The sequence below is a fragment of the Neophocaena asiaeorientalis genome, unplaced genomic scaffold, assembly GCF_003031525.2.
Source record: "Neophocaena asiaeorientalis asiaeorientalis breed wild unplaced genomic scaffold, Neophocaena_asiaeorientalis_V1.1 scaffold140, whole genome shotgun sequence".
Classification (NCBI taxonomy): domain Eukaryota; kingdom Metazoa; phylum Chordata; class Mammalia; order Artiodactyla; family Phocoenidae; genus Neophocaena; species Neophocaena asiaeorientalis.
The window spans coordinates 1,047,938-1,060,283 of record NW_020173729.1 but is presented as its reverse complement, the minus strand read 5'-3'; the positions used below and the strand labels follow the sequence as shown (position 1 = coordinate 1,060,283).

At 53.9% G+C, this 12,346-nt stretch overlaps 1 protein-coding gene across 3 annotated transcripts in view; it reads right to left on the bottom strand.

The window, feature by feature from the left end:
• The window catches only part of SPTB (spectrin beta, erythrocytic), a 123,812-nt gene that overhangs the window by 34,247 nt on the left and 77,219 nt on the right, over positions 1-12,346 (bottom strand). For all 3 annotated transcript variants that reach the window (XM_024750824.1, XM_024750826.1, XM_024750825.1), the window contains exons 5-15: positions 11,710-11,801; positions 11,231-11,311; positions 10,818-10,933; positions 10,333-10,445; positions 9,321-9,508; positions 7,405-7,522; positions 5,957-6,115; positions 4,737-5,039; positions 3,652-3,802; positions 2,173-3,040; positions 975-1,112 (exon numbers count right to left, since the gene is read on the bottom strand). In XM_024750824.1, the coding sequence (XP_024606592.1) occupies positions 975-1,112; positions 2,173-3,040; positions 3,652-3,802; positions 4,737-5,039; positions 5,957-6,115; positions 7,405-7,522; positions 9,321-9,508; positions 10,333-10,445; positions 10,818-10,933; positions 11,231-11,311; positions 11,710-11,801 (2,327 nt within the window). The remainder of the gene's footprint in view (positions 1-974; positions 1,113-2,172; positions 3,041-3,651; positions 3,803-4,736; positions 5,040-5,956; positions 6,116-7,404; positions 7,523-9,320; positions 9,509-10,332; positions 10,446-10,817; positions 10,934-11,230; positions 11,312-11,709; positions 11,802-12,346) is intronic.

The window sequence follows — 12,346 nt, the reverse complement described above, 5'->3', positions numbered from 1 at the left end:
AAAGCAGCTGACAAGCTCTTCCTGTGTGTCGCGCACATGCATGCACATGCGTCCCGTTACCTCCAAACCTAAAAGAAGAACAAGGAGGCGTGCCCCTCCTCTGCATAAACCTCAGATTACGGAGGACCCTCCTGAACTACAGTCCCTTTCTTTGGATGCTCAGATAATAGTGGCTCCAAAGTCACCCCTTGCCTCCTCTTAAGCCCCGACTGTGCTGCTCCTTTTCTTTACAGCTGAGTCTTCCCTAACCCCACCTCCCAGGTTGCCTCGGGCAGAGCAGGGCTCAGGCACACGTGTGGGGAGAGGGACCGGGGTAGTGGGGAGATGGCGAACACGTCCCATTGTGCGTGTAGGACCCAGGGTAACAAACAGGACACAGGTGCGTGCTCTGTCCTCAGAGGTCCTCAAGGAACTCGTGGAAATTGCACCCTGTACTGAAAGCAGCCCCTCTCCAAAGGCTCCTTAGGGCCTGTTTTTTGTTCTGGCCACGAAGCGTGCTCAAGGCTTGCTGCTAATTCTCCTCTTCATTCAAGCCAGTCTCATTACCAATGCTACATTTTGGTGCCAGCAGGAGCTTTTTTTAATGGACAGTACTTAAGAGCTCTCAGAAAGCAATCTTCCCTGCCTAAGAACGTCCAGGGAAATGCGACATGAGTACCACATGGCCTGATTCTAACTATGGATGCACTCAGGACATTCGCTCCATCACTCAGCACATGCCTGCCCCAGGCACAGCATTCGCAGCTCTGTGAACAGGTCTCTCTCCCTCCCTGGGCTGGTCACCACACAGGTCTCTCCTCCTTACTGCTAAAGCTCCAGTGTCTGAAGGAGACTCTGGCTGAGTGAGGCAAGAGCTCTGAGGGTACAAACCTGGCAGTGCATAGCAGGCATCCTGACTACTGGGCCACACCCCCAAGGCTCTGTCAGGTGTCGGGAAAAGAAGCCCTTAGCCCCAAGCCCTACCCACACCCCACCTGGTATTCAGATGGTCCTGGCACTTCTTCACTTCCCCACTGCGTGGGTGGCTACTCTCTAACAGGCTGTTGGCAGCAAGGTTCACGCCATCAATCTGAGCCATCAAAGTCTTCATCTCCTGGTCCAGTATATCAAACCTGATGTGGACAGAGAAAAGGAGGATTGGTAAGGCAGCAGTGGCCAGTCTCCAGAACGTGTAGCTCTTGCTTTCTCCTTCCACCTTCTAAATACATTGACCAGGTAAGAGGGGAGAAAGGTGTGCTGACACACCCTATTTTCTGGTTCATGGGTCCAGTTTCATGGTTTAGCATTTCCTGGGTCAGGCTGGGAGAAAACTGGTTACTTATAAGACAATTGGCTAAACAGAGAGGTTTATGGGAAAATGAGGTGTAGGAGGTGTTAATCGCCACAGAGACTACATGCCACGCCTCCACTGCCCCAGCTGCTGCTCATGGACCCTAATTCCACTGCCTTGACACCTGGACCTGAAGGATACCTCCCCAGCCAGGTGCTCCATCCCTGGTAGGAGAAGGCAGAGCTGCTGAGGGGAGGGGCACCGTGTGGTTATGAAAGCTGACTCTTCTGAGATAAGAGCCCAGGTCCCTCCAGCATCAGCGTGGGACCACCTTGGCATGATCGAGGAGTGACTTCTTTTCCTCAACTCCTTGGATTCTGTACTCAGGATGATGGGATGCCGCACAGACTGGGGGCACGCCCTCCCATGCCAGAGTGCTGATGGAATCCCAATAATGGAAACGAGAGTGGCCTTGCAGACTGGTGATTTACAAACTGGTCTCTGTGGCCCCTCGGGGTTCTGTGGTTTAGGGACTGCCAAAGAAAGCTAGAGCTTGTGGGATCCAGCCTCTCACACCCCCTTCACCACAACCACTCCACTTTCCACTGTGTTATATGTCAGGGGTTCCATCTACCATTCATTTGAACAAAGGCTGCTGTAGCTGAAAAGTCATCAAACACCTGGACCAGAAAGAGCCCCTTTGTCTTATTTTGAGGAAGGTCCCAGGGGGTGAAGTACCAAGCGCCACAGAGGCAGATTAGAACTCGTGACTCTCAGTGCCTGGCCTCTGTGATCAAGGGCATCCTATGGCCTCTCAGAGACCCTTGTGGATCTGGAGGCTGTTCCAGCACTAGGAGCACAGACCGCGTAGGGGGAGGCGAGAGGGAAGGGCCGGCCCTGACCTGTGCTGCACGACCTCCAGGTCCTCCAGCGTGTCTGGGATGTCCATCTGGGCCAGCCACTTCCCCTTCTCACCCATCCACAGTTCACAGGCATCCGTCTCCCCAAACACCGTGTACAGGTCCAGGGCATCCTGCAGCCTCTGCCGACGCATGTCCGCTTGGGCCACCACCTGCACGTGGAGATCCCGGAGGGCCTGCAGCCGGTTGGTCACATCTGGGGAATCCCGAAACTCTTGGGGGAACCCCTTGGCCTGCTTTTCCAGATGCTCCAACACCACGCGGTTCTCCTCTAGCTCCTCCAGAAAGTCCTTGTGCTTCTTGCCCAGGGCCTGTGTGGCCCCTTCATCCTGCCCCACATCTCCCGAGAGCAGCCGGTGGGCGTCTTGCAGCCAGGCCTTCAGATCGTCCGCATCGCCCTGGAACTGGAAGAAGTTCTCAGCGTCCTGGAGGTTCTTCTTGCGGAAGGCAGCCAGCTCCTTCAGCTGGTTCCACTGGGCAGACACCTCCTTGATCTGGGCCTCGATCTGCGGGTGCCCAAACTCCTTGCGTGCAACCATGCCCTCAGCCTCCTGGAAGGTCTGGTCCAGGTGGGCGTCCAGCCCGCGCAGCTCGTCCTCGAAGGCCTTGTGCTTGCGCTGCAGGATGAGCACACTGGTCAGGTCCTTGCCATAGTCCAGGGAGGAGTAAATCTGCTCCTTCTCTTTGATCCAGCTCTCGGTCTCATCCATCTCCCAGAAGAACTTCCAGAGCCGCTTGGACTGCTCCAGCTGGGCCTTGCGTCCGGCTGCCGTGTTGCTCAGCTCCTCGAAGCACTGCTCCAGGTGGCTGACACGGTCCTGGATGACCTGGGGGTCGCAAGGCTGGTACCCTGGGAGGAATGGGAGGAGGGAGGACAAAAAGGGTAAGGGCTTCATCTGAAGGGCAACCTTCAGATCAGGTGCCGGGCTAGGACCATGTCGTCTAGAACCTGCCATCTCACTGGGGCTTTGGGATTGGACGCGGGGGGTCCCAGTTCCCAGTTGCTTAGAGGACGGGCTTTTAATTAGTTCTTTTTAATGAATTCCCACAAAAAATTCAGGAATAAGAGAGGTTAAAAGTTGGGTCAACTCTCACTAGAAATGCACAATGTAAAATTATTTTTAAGAAGAACCAGGCACAAATTTCAAGATGATTCTTCAAAGAGGCAGTGGGGGGTCACCTATCTGAGACCAGAAGCTGTAAACCTAAATTGTCTCTGCCATAACTTGAACTAGCAGAGAGAATGAAAGACGGAGCATGCCTTCTTGGTTCTTATAAATCCTTCTGATTATAGATGGGCAAAGCAGTTGCCTGCCCTCTGAAGGATTTTGCTATCCCTCAAACTTCTTTCTTGCACCATTAGTTGATGAAAGAGGCAGAATTGTACAACTAGATTTATCCAAGCTGGGGTGCTGGAGTGCTGAGCCAGAGGCCTCAACAGGAGAACACCTGTGGCCTCACCTGGCTCCTCAGCGAACTGAAGAGTGGCTGTGGTGATCGCCTTCACTTTGTCCCCTTGGATGGCGATGTCAGCCTCCATCAACTTGTGTTTTTGGAGCAAGTCCTCGACCTCCAACAAGTGCTTCCCGAACTCGGCAGACAAGAGGTGAGCCTGGCAAAGAGGACAAATAAGGTAGAGGGAGCGAGGAGAGGTGAAGACACCCACATGCTAGGAGAAGACCCCTCTGAAGGGAGCGTCCGTGGCGTGCTGAGGCCAGGATGAGTCAGATGCAGCTGGAAAATGGCTGCTGCTCAGCGGGAAAGAAGCTACAGAGCAGGAGTTCCCACCGGGGGTGCCCATTAAAATCATTCAGGGAGGGCTTCCCTGGTGGCGCAGTGGCTGAGAGTCCGCCTGCCGATGCAGGGGACATGGTTTTGTGCCCCAGTCCGGGAGGATCCCACGTGCCGCGGAGCGGTTGGTCCCGTGAGCCGTGGCCGCTGAGCCTGCGCGTCCGGAGCCTGTGCTCCGCAACGGGAGAGGCCACGACAGTGAGAGGCCCGCGTACCGCAAAAAAAAAAAAAAAAAAAAAAAAAAAAAAAAATCATTCAGGGAGCACCTTTCAGGAGCTCAAGCCCTACACTCAATCTCCTATGTGTGTCCCTGACTTGGGGCCTGGGCATGTGTATTTTTAGAAAGCTCCGTGGTCAGTCTGACAGCCACTGCGGTAGAGGGAGAGGAGACAGACTTCTTGGTGGCTCTGTGCCGGCAGGTCTGGGTTCCCACCAGAGTCAAATCGTGATTACCCAGAGCCTGATTCTCCAGGCTCCTGATGGATGTCTGCGTCTTCTAGGCCCTGCAGGTTGACACCTGCGCTACCATGAACCCCAGATTTCTCGATCACGGGGAATACAGAAGATCTGGGCTGGAGCAGTGTGAGCTAAGCCGTTGAGAGGCGGATGCAGCCCGGTGCTGTGCTGCCTCGGATTCTCCACTCTGACTCAGGGAGGTGGGGCTGGGAGGTGCCTATGGAAGCACACTCCCATTGCAGGGCGGGTGCTGAAGCCCCAGGCGGACACGGGGGGGGGATGGGGGTGCCTGAACCCACCTTGATCTCGTCCATCCAGTCGATGCTGTGCAGCATGTCCTGGAAGAGCTTCTGCAGGGCCAGCGTCTTCTCAAGCCTCTGGCGCCGGGACTGCAGCAGCTCCTGCAGGTAGTTCCACAGGCGCAGGACGTTGTCCTTGCGGGCCGTGATGCGCTTCTGGTCGTGGTAATTCTCCCGCTCCAGCTCCTGGGCCAGGTCCTCCAGGGCCCTCACCCGCTCCTCGTAGGCAGCTGTGTCCGTCTCAATGGCCTCATGCTTCTTCTTGGCGGCCTCCACAGCTGCCAGGTCGTACCCGAAATTATCCTGTCCCCCAGGGAAGAAAACAGGCAGCTCAATCAGGCTCCCCCTGGGTGGTCCCCAAACGCAGAGAAACAGCGGGTCCCTCCGGAACAACTGCCAGACAGGAAAACCCTTTCCCAACGAGTTACTTCTGCCATCTTTTTCAGCCTATCTTATCAGAGCCAAACTCCAAAGACTAAGTGTCTCACAAGAACCTTTACAAGAAGCTTGTGATTTTACCCACTGTGCCATCCTTGTGGGTAACACTGGGTGAGTATTACTAACAGAGCTCTTTCACCACCTGCTAGCACTCACCACCCTGCCTTGTGCGGACCTGCCCGATTCTGGGCAGGAAGGGGCTTCTCACTAGGAATCCATGCAGCTGTACACAGATGGTTTACCCCCATGCCATCTGGGGTACATGCACACTCTCCGATTCTCTCAGAATGCTTGCTTTCTGGATGAAAGGGGAAATTTGATTCCAAGCTCCAAGTGGGAAGGAACAGATGCTCTCATGGAGAATCAGTCCCGGGGTCAGTTTTCAGCTAGTGAAATGTGACACAGCCCCAGAGGCCAGAGTCCAAGGGGCATGTCCGACACGTACGAGGTGCACTGCTTTCATCACATCCCCGGAGGACCACTGAAATGTCAGCCTGAACTCTGGCTCTAGGTGACGCCACTGGCTCACGTGAGACAACTTTGGGGGCCATTTTTGGACTGTGTGGCTCTTTCCTAAAAATGAGGCTTTGTCAATCTGGGAGAGTTCCTTTTCAGATGTGAATCTTGATCCGCCCAGTCACAGGGAGCAGGGCTGCAAGACCTGTGGAGAGGCTTATGCTGCTGCCGCCACCGAGCGACCAGCGTGGGCTCCAGCCCTGCTGTCTACTGGGGGCTCTGGAAAGCTCCCCCTCTCCTGCAACCCCAAGTGCGGCCCCCTTTACCTGGGCCACAAGCCGCTGGTTTTCATTGAGCCACGTCTCTCTCATGGCAGCCTTTCGGTCAAAGCGCCGGGCCAACTGCTCTAGCTTCTCCTGCCGGATGAGCTCCTCCCTCAGAGCCAGCTCCCGCCGGTACTCAGCTTCCTCCAGGCTTTCCCAGGCCTGCACGAGGGGCAGAGGAGAGCTCTTGGGATTTGGGGGTCCCGACTCTTTCACCCAACACTGAGCGATTTTTGGAATCTAGGCAGAGCCTAGATTAAAGCTCAGTGACAGCCTTTCGGCTTTCCTGTCTGGGCAGATGAAAGATTCAGAGGGCACTGGTCATGACCGCCCAGTTCCCTCTTCTCCCAAATGTGCCTCAGACTCTTGGTTTAGTACAGTATTATTTGCCTCTGTGGGTGCTCAGTAAATTCCTGTTGGCTAAATGGCCACCTCCATTCCACTGGAACTTCCAGGTGGTGGTAGGTCTCCAAACCTCCGAAATGTCACAAGGCATTTCCCTTCCGTTAAAAGTAGTCAATATTCTCCAAAAAACCTCAAGGTTCTATAGAGAATAGGCTATAAAACTGGCTCTGAAAAATGGACTCTGGGCATCTGAACAGGGAGCTGAACCGGTGGACAGTGGGTAGAGTCTGACCTCTCAGGGCTAGACTTAGCACCCTCAACAGCCAGGTGTGTCATTAAGAACACCACAGGAAGTGGCTTGGCTTAACCCTGTCCTGGGACCATTACATGTGCCCTTATGAGGAGCTCACTCAACCCACTGGCAAGCCTGCTGCATCCCCATTCTTACGGCAGCTTTGAGCTGGAAATGTGCAGCTACTGCCTCTTTTTCTTTTTTAATTTTTTAAATTGAAGTATAGTTGACCTACAATATTGTATTAGTTTCAGGTGTATAACATGATTCAATATTTTTATAGATTATACTCCATTTAAAGTTGTTATAAAATATGGGCTAGGGCTTCCCTGGTGGCGCAGTGGTTGAGAGTCTGCCTGCCGATGCAGGGGACACGGGTTCGTGCCCCGGTCTGGGAGGATCCCACATGCCGTGGAGCGGCTGAGCCTGCGCGTCCGGAGCCTGTGCTCCGCAACAGTGAGAGGCCCGCGTACCAAAAAAAAAAAAAAAAAAAAAAAAAAAAAATATGGGCTATATTCCCTGTGCTGTGCATTAAATCCTTGTATCTTATTTATCTTTCTTATTTATTTAGTACCTCCCCCTTCACCTATCTTGCCCCTCCCTCCACCCCTGAACAGGGGGCTGAATGGATGCTTGGTGGGTGGAGTCTGACCTCTCAGGGCTAAGCTCAGATAGCACCCTCAATAGCCAGGTGTGTCATTAATAACACCACAGAAAGTGGCTTGGTTTAACCCTGTCCAGGGACCATTCCCTGTGCCCTTATCAGGAACTCAATCAACACACTGGCAACGTGAAATGGAAAACGTTGCTGTACCCGGTTGATGTCGGACACGAGTTTCCCATCATGGGGCGTGTACACTTTCTGATTGTTGGCTCTCATCCGTGACTGGATGGTAAAAAGTAGGACTTCTAGATTCCCCTTCTCCTGAAACCTGTCAAGAAAAAAGAGGTAGGGAGATGAGTGTCGAGATTCCCACAGCCAGTTTTTTTTTTTTTTTTTTTTTTTCCTAATTTTCTGGTCAGCCATGAGGCATGTGGCATCTTAGTTCCCCGACCAAGGATCAAACCCGCGTCCTCTGCACTGGAAGCGTGGAGTCTTAACCACTGGACCACCAGGGGAGTCCCAGCCAGTTGTTCTTTTTTAAGAGAACATGGAACCCTGGCATCTTGGAGCTTGGATAGCAAAACACATTTCTCTTAAAAAAGTAAAGAGGATCTACATAGGTTTACTTACCTGTTAAAAGATCTATCAATCTATCATACTCGCCAGCTGAGATCTAATAGGGGTTGAGTCTTTGCAACATAAACCAGAGAAAACAACTACTGTAGCATCTGCTTGTCATTTGCTTCCACGGAGGAATGGCTAACTGGACTGCTCTGGTAATTCCTATAGGTATCAAGTTTTACTAATCCATACAAAGAAACTCTTCCCTGTTCTGCAAACAGTTGAAGGCTTTTGACTAGCTCTTTACTCAGTTTTTTGCTGAGTGAGTCAATAAAACCATGTATGTTCTTACGTGGCAGCAGCATTATCCATGTAAGAACATATCGCACCGAGAGCAACTTTCACCTGAGTACTAATAAGTCAGCTCTCCTGACAACAATGCAAAAGCCCAGATGCTTCTGAGAGGGGAGGAAAGGCTAGGCTCCGGGAGGACGTTAGGTGTAGGAGATGAGAACCCGCAGCAGGATGGATTTCTGGAATCCAGGGTCCAAGCTCCAGGTAACTGGGTACTGTCCCATTTCTGCCCGTAGCCAAGTATTTACCGACTTCTACCTCCATCACGCAGTAGTCAAAGATCAGCTGGTAAGCAAGGTCCCCACCCTGAGGCCAGCCTAATCCATCTATCTGCTCACAGGCCCTGCAGGAGGGCTGTGGCCTTGAGCACTGTCTACGCAGCCAGGAGATGCTACCCCTGTGTGCAGTGCCTGGTAGACTCACGGGGCATGTTATCTGTATTGGATTTAGGACTTTAAAAGTGGGTTAGTGTCAGGCCAGAAATCAGATACTTGTTTATAGTACATCCTAGACTCCGTGTCTCGCCTTTCCCTGCGTGCCAGTCATGAATGAATGAGCGGGGGAGGAATGAGGCAGAGGGTACCACCGATGAGCTAGAAATCTGTTTCTGGGGAGCTGGCCAAGCTAAGGGTGGGCGAGCTGGACTGCCCCGTGTCTGTGCGGGTGTGTGCGTGCACGTGTGTGCACAGTTGTGTTTGCATGTGTATAGGTGCATGTAGGTCCTGCACACGCTGGAGTGAAGCAGAGGTCCCGAGAGGCAGACTGAGTGCTCTGCTAATGGATGAGCAGTGACAGATGGGAGAGAAAGAAGGATGTGCTTGATGATCAACAAGGCCTCACGTGGAGAGCTCTGGGGCTGTGGATGCAGAGGTCATTACCAAAGAACAAACCCGCAGCTCAGTGCACAGAAGAGAGAGGAACTTTCCAGCACATTCTTTAAAGATACCCTGAAGTCTGAGATTTCACTGCTGCTCCCCTTCAGGGATCTGGGAAAGTATTTCTTTGGCTATGAGTCAGGGGTTACTCAATGCCCACTGCCTGTAGGCTGACGGCTTGGGAGCAGGGAGACAAAACAGGATGAAGTAGGTGACAGATGGACAGCTCTCTAACCTCCAGGAGCCGCCTCCCGGATTCCTTCTCCAGGCCCTCCAACCTTCTGGAGGTGGTTTCTCGGCCATGATGCCCGCCCTCCCGAGTGCCCAGGCCCTTACTTGGGCGGCTTCTCCACGGTGCGGTAGGTACTAAAGGCCTGCAGCTGCTGCTGGACACCGGTCAGGGAGTTGGCGAACTTGCGGCTGTTCAGGACAGTGATGGTCTGCTCGATCCAGGTGAGCAGGTCTGAGGCCAGCCCGCTGTACTTTTCAATCATCTTCTCGGTCTCAATGGCGTGGTCAATTACCTAAGGAATCACCTTGTGACTCATCCTTGTCAGAAGGGCGAGGACGCCAATGAGGATGCCGACCAGGACCACAATCGAGGTGGTCCTCCTCCTTGCGAGCCCTGGAGCGTTTACGTTGGGTTTGTTCCCTGAGCCCAAGACCACCGCTGAGCAGGGGGCCGGACTGGAAGTGCGCCGGCAATGTCAGGAGGGACCTGGCTGTGCTCGGAACGGGAGCAGCTCCCCCCTCCCCAACCCTGTAAAAGACTGGAAAGCTGTCTGTGCTTTCCAATCCAGCCGCCAGAGAGACCAAGGTCCTGTTTATTTAAGAGTGGGTACTAGGCATCGAAGGCTTCCTGGCATTGTCTTTGCTAAATACCAGTGCACGAAGATGAATGAGAAATGGTCCCTGCCCTGGATGGGCAAAAGACCCAGCCGGGGAAAGGACTCCGGCACGAGGGTCCGGACAGTGGGGTGGCTCCCCTGTACAGTAGGCTGCGAAGCCTAAGAGGCATGAAATCACAATAAACTAACAAGTAAAGAGCCTGTTTTGTTCCTGTGGGAATGCTCACGAGACATGGGTCTGCAGGTGGAAGGTCGGCTCAGAGCTACGGGCTATGACCTTGTTTGGGACAGACCATCAACCTGTGTTGGAATTCAGCTTGGGAGCCATTAACCTGGCAATGCTTGGCTTCAGAGGAAGTTGGTGGGGGGTGATCTGCACCCTCTCCCACAGCTGGGGTCCAGACACAAAGCTCTTAGGGTAGAAAGGGAGCATCTCAGTCAAGACCTGTGCGTGGCAAGTGAGGAAATGGTGACACTCTGGTTACACAGCAGCTCAGTACCTTGCCAACGCGCTTGCCCTCCACTGCCAGCACCTTCATCTTGGAGAAGTAGTGGTAAAACGCCACCACGTAGGTGATGATGGATTTCTCGTCAGGGTTTTCTGTGAAGACATCTGCAAGGGGAAAGGGTGGGCTCTCAGGACCAATTGGAAGTTGGAAATGTCAAGCTCAGGGGGTTCATCTCCCTGTGTCTCCAGCACGAAGTTCAACTATAGGCACCAAGTGACAGGCAAGAGTGGAAGAGGAATCGCCTGCGATTTTAGTGAGAGGATGAAATCCATATTAGGACCACAAAGAATGAAAGAGGGGAAAAGGATGGAAAGAGTACAGTGAGCCCCCAATCAGGCAGGGGAGGTGTCAGGAACCAGCCTGGGTCTGAAGAGCAGGCCGGAGCGGAGCCCTGGCCCGGCCACCATGCCCACGGCTCTCCCAGCACGGCCCACACTCCTCCAGGCGCCCTGACGGTCTCGTGGGCGCTGGCTCACCTTCAGGGTCGAGGAGCGGGATGATGCCCAGCTGTCGCTCAGCCACGTCGAACGCGTGCTCCAGGTTGTGCCGGGCGTTGGAGTCCTTCAGCTTATCAAAATCAATCAGGTCGGGCCTGGGGACGAAGCCAGACTGTTAGAGGGCAGGGGGCACGGCATCCCCACCAAAAGGGCAAAGCCCCTGGGCAGATGCAGGCAGGTGGCTGAGCAGGAGAAGTGAGAGGAGGAGATGGAACAGAGGAGGGAGCTGTGTGAGGAAGGGGGATTTAAGGGAGGCAGGATGCCGAGGGTGAGAGGAGAAGGCGTCACGGCTGTACCATTCCTGTGACGCCTACATGTTAAGTGCAAGGTGTCCCAATCCCCCCAGGGCTCCCTGGCTCCCACAGGGGTTCCTGCTCCGCTCCCCCTCTTACCGGTGCTTGTGGATCAGGGCATTAAAGGCTAGGCCATCCTTCCAGCTGGAGGTGAAGTTGGTGACATTGACATGGGGGTAGCTGCATCCAAGAAAAGATTAAGAGCTAAGAAACAGATTCTTCTGGGGTCCCTACAAGTGTGTGAACCCAGGGCCAACACCTCAGGAGAGGAGTGGACTGGACCCTTCTTGAGCCCCTTCAACAAGAGGGCAGCCGTTAAGTCACACAAAGAGGCTCCCTCATCAGGTGGGCCCAAGAGACTCTCGCCCCCAACAGACTCCATGGTCTGACCCAGGCAATTTGGGGATAGAATCCTGTATTCCAGGCCTGTAAGAATCAGGTCCGGATAGACTGTGCATCAACTATGCCCAAATGGATGTAGTTCTGGGTGATGGCGTCTATATCCCTTGGGGACGGCAATGTTTGGGAGGCACAGGGGGTGGTGAGGAACGTGGTAGTGGCTGGTCCCCAGGGCATACCCTGCCGTCTTCATCTGACACCATAACAGCAATGCGTCCTTGGCTGAGCGTGTCTCACGACCTTCCTGAGTTTGGACAACGATGTCCTGAATCTGTGGGCACAGGAACAAGAGAGGGAAGACTTAGATTTGCATCTGGCCCAGAGTCTCCCTGCTCTCCCTGGAAGGCCTCCTCCGTCCTTCCTCCTCTGTAGCCGTCCATCCGGTCACCAGCCCCGCAGCTGCCCTGCAGCCTGAGGCCCCGGGTCCTGGAGGCCTGTTTCCCTGCCTTGGTCAGCTTCTCCACGTCAGAGGAGACCGCTCCAACTTGAAACTCTAAGGGGAGGCCAAGAATAAACAGCAGGATGCCCTCATTCCTCCTCAGGAGGTACGATGCCACCTGGGCCATGGAACGGCATGAACGTTGGAAGGTACTGTATTTTGATGATAGCAGCTCCTCTTGCCTTTTCATCCTCCCCAATTCTGCTGTTAATACCGTTTCATCGTACACACCCTCAGAGAGTGAGATTGGACACCCAAGACCACTTGGGTGAGATCTTCAGGCCGGGAGTTGTGTGTTATCTTCCTTCTCCCTGCCCTTCCCTCCTCCAACTAGGTTCTTTCTGTCCCCAGACCAGCAGGTGGAAGGCTCTGCTTTC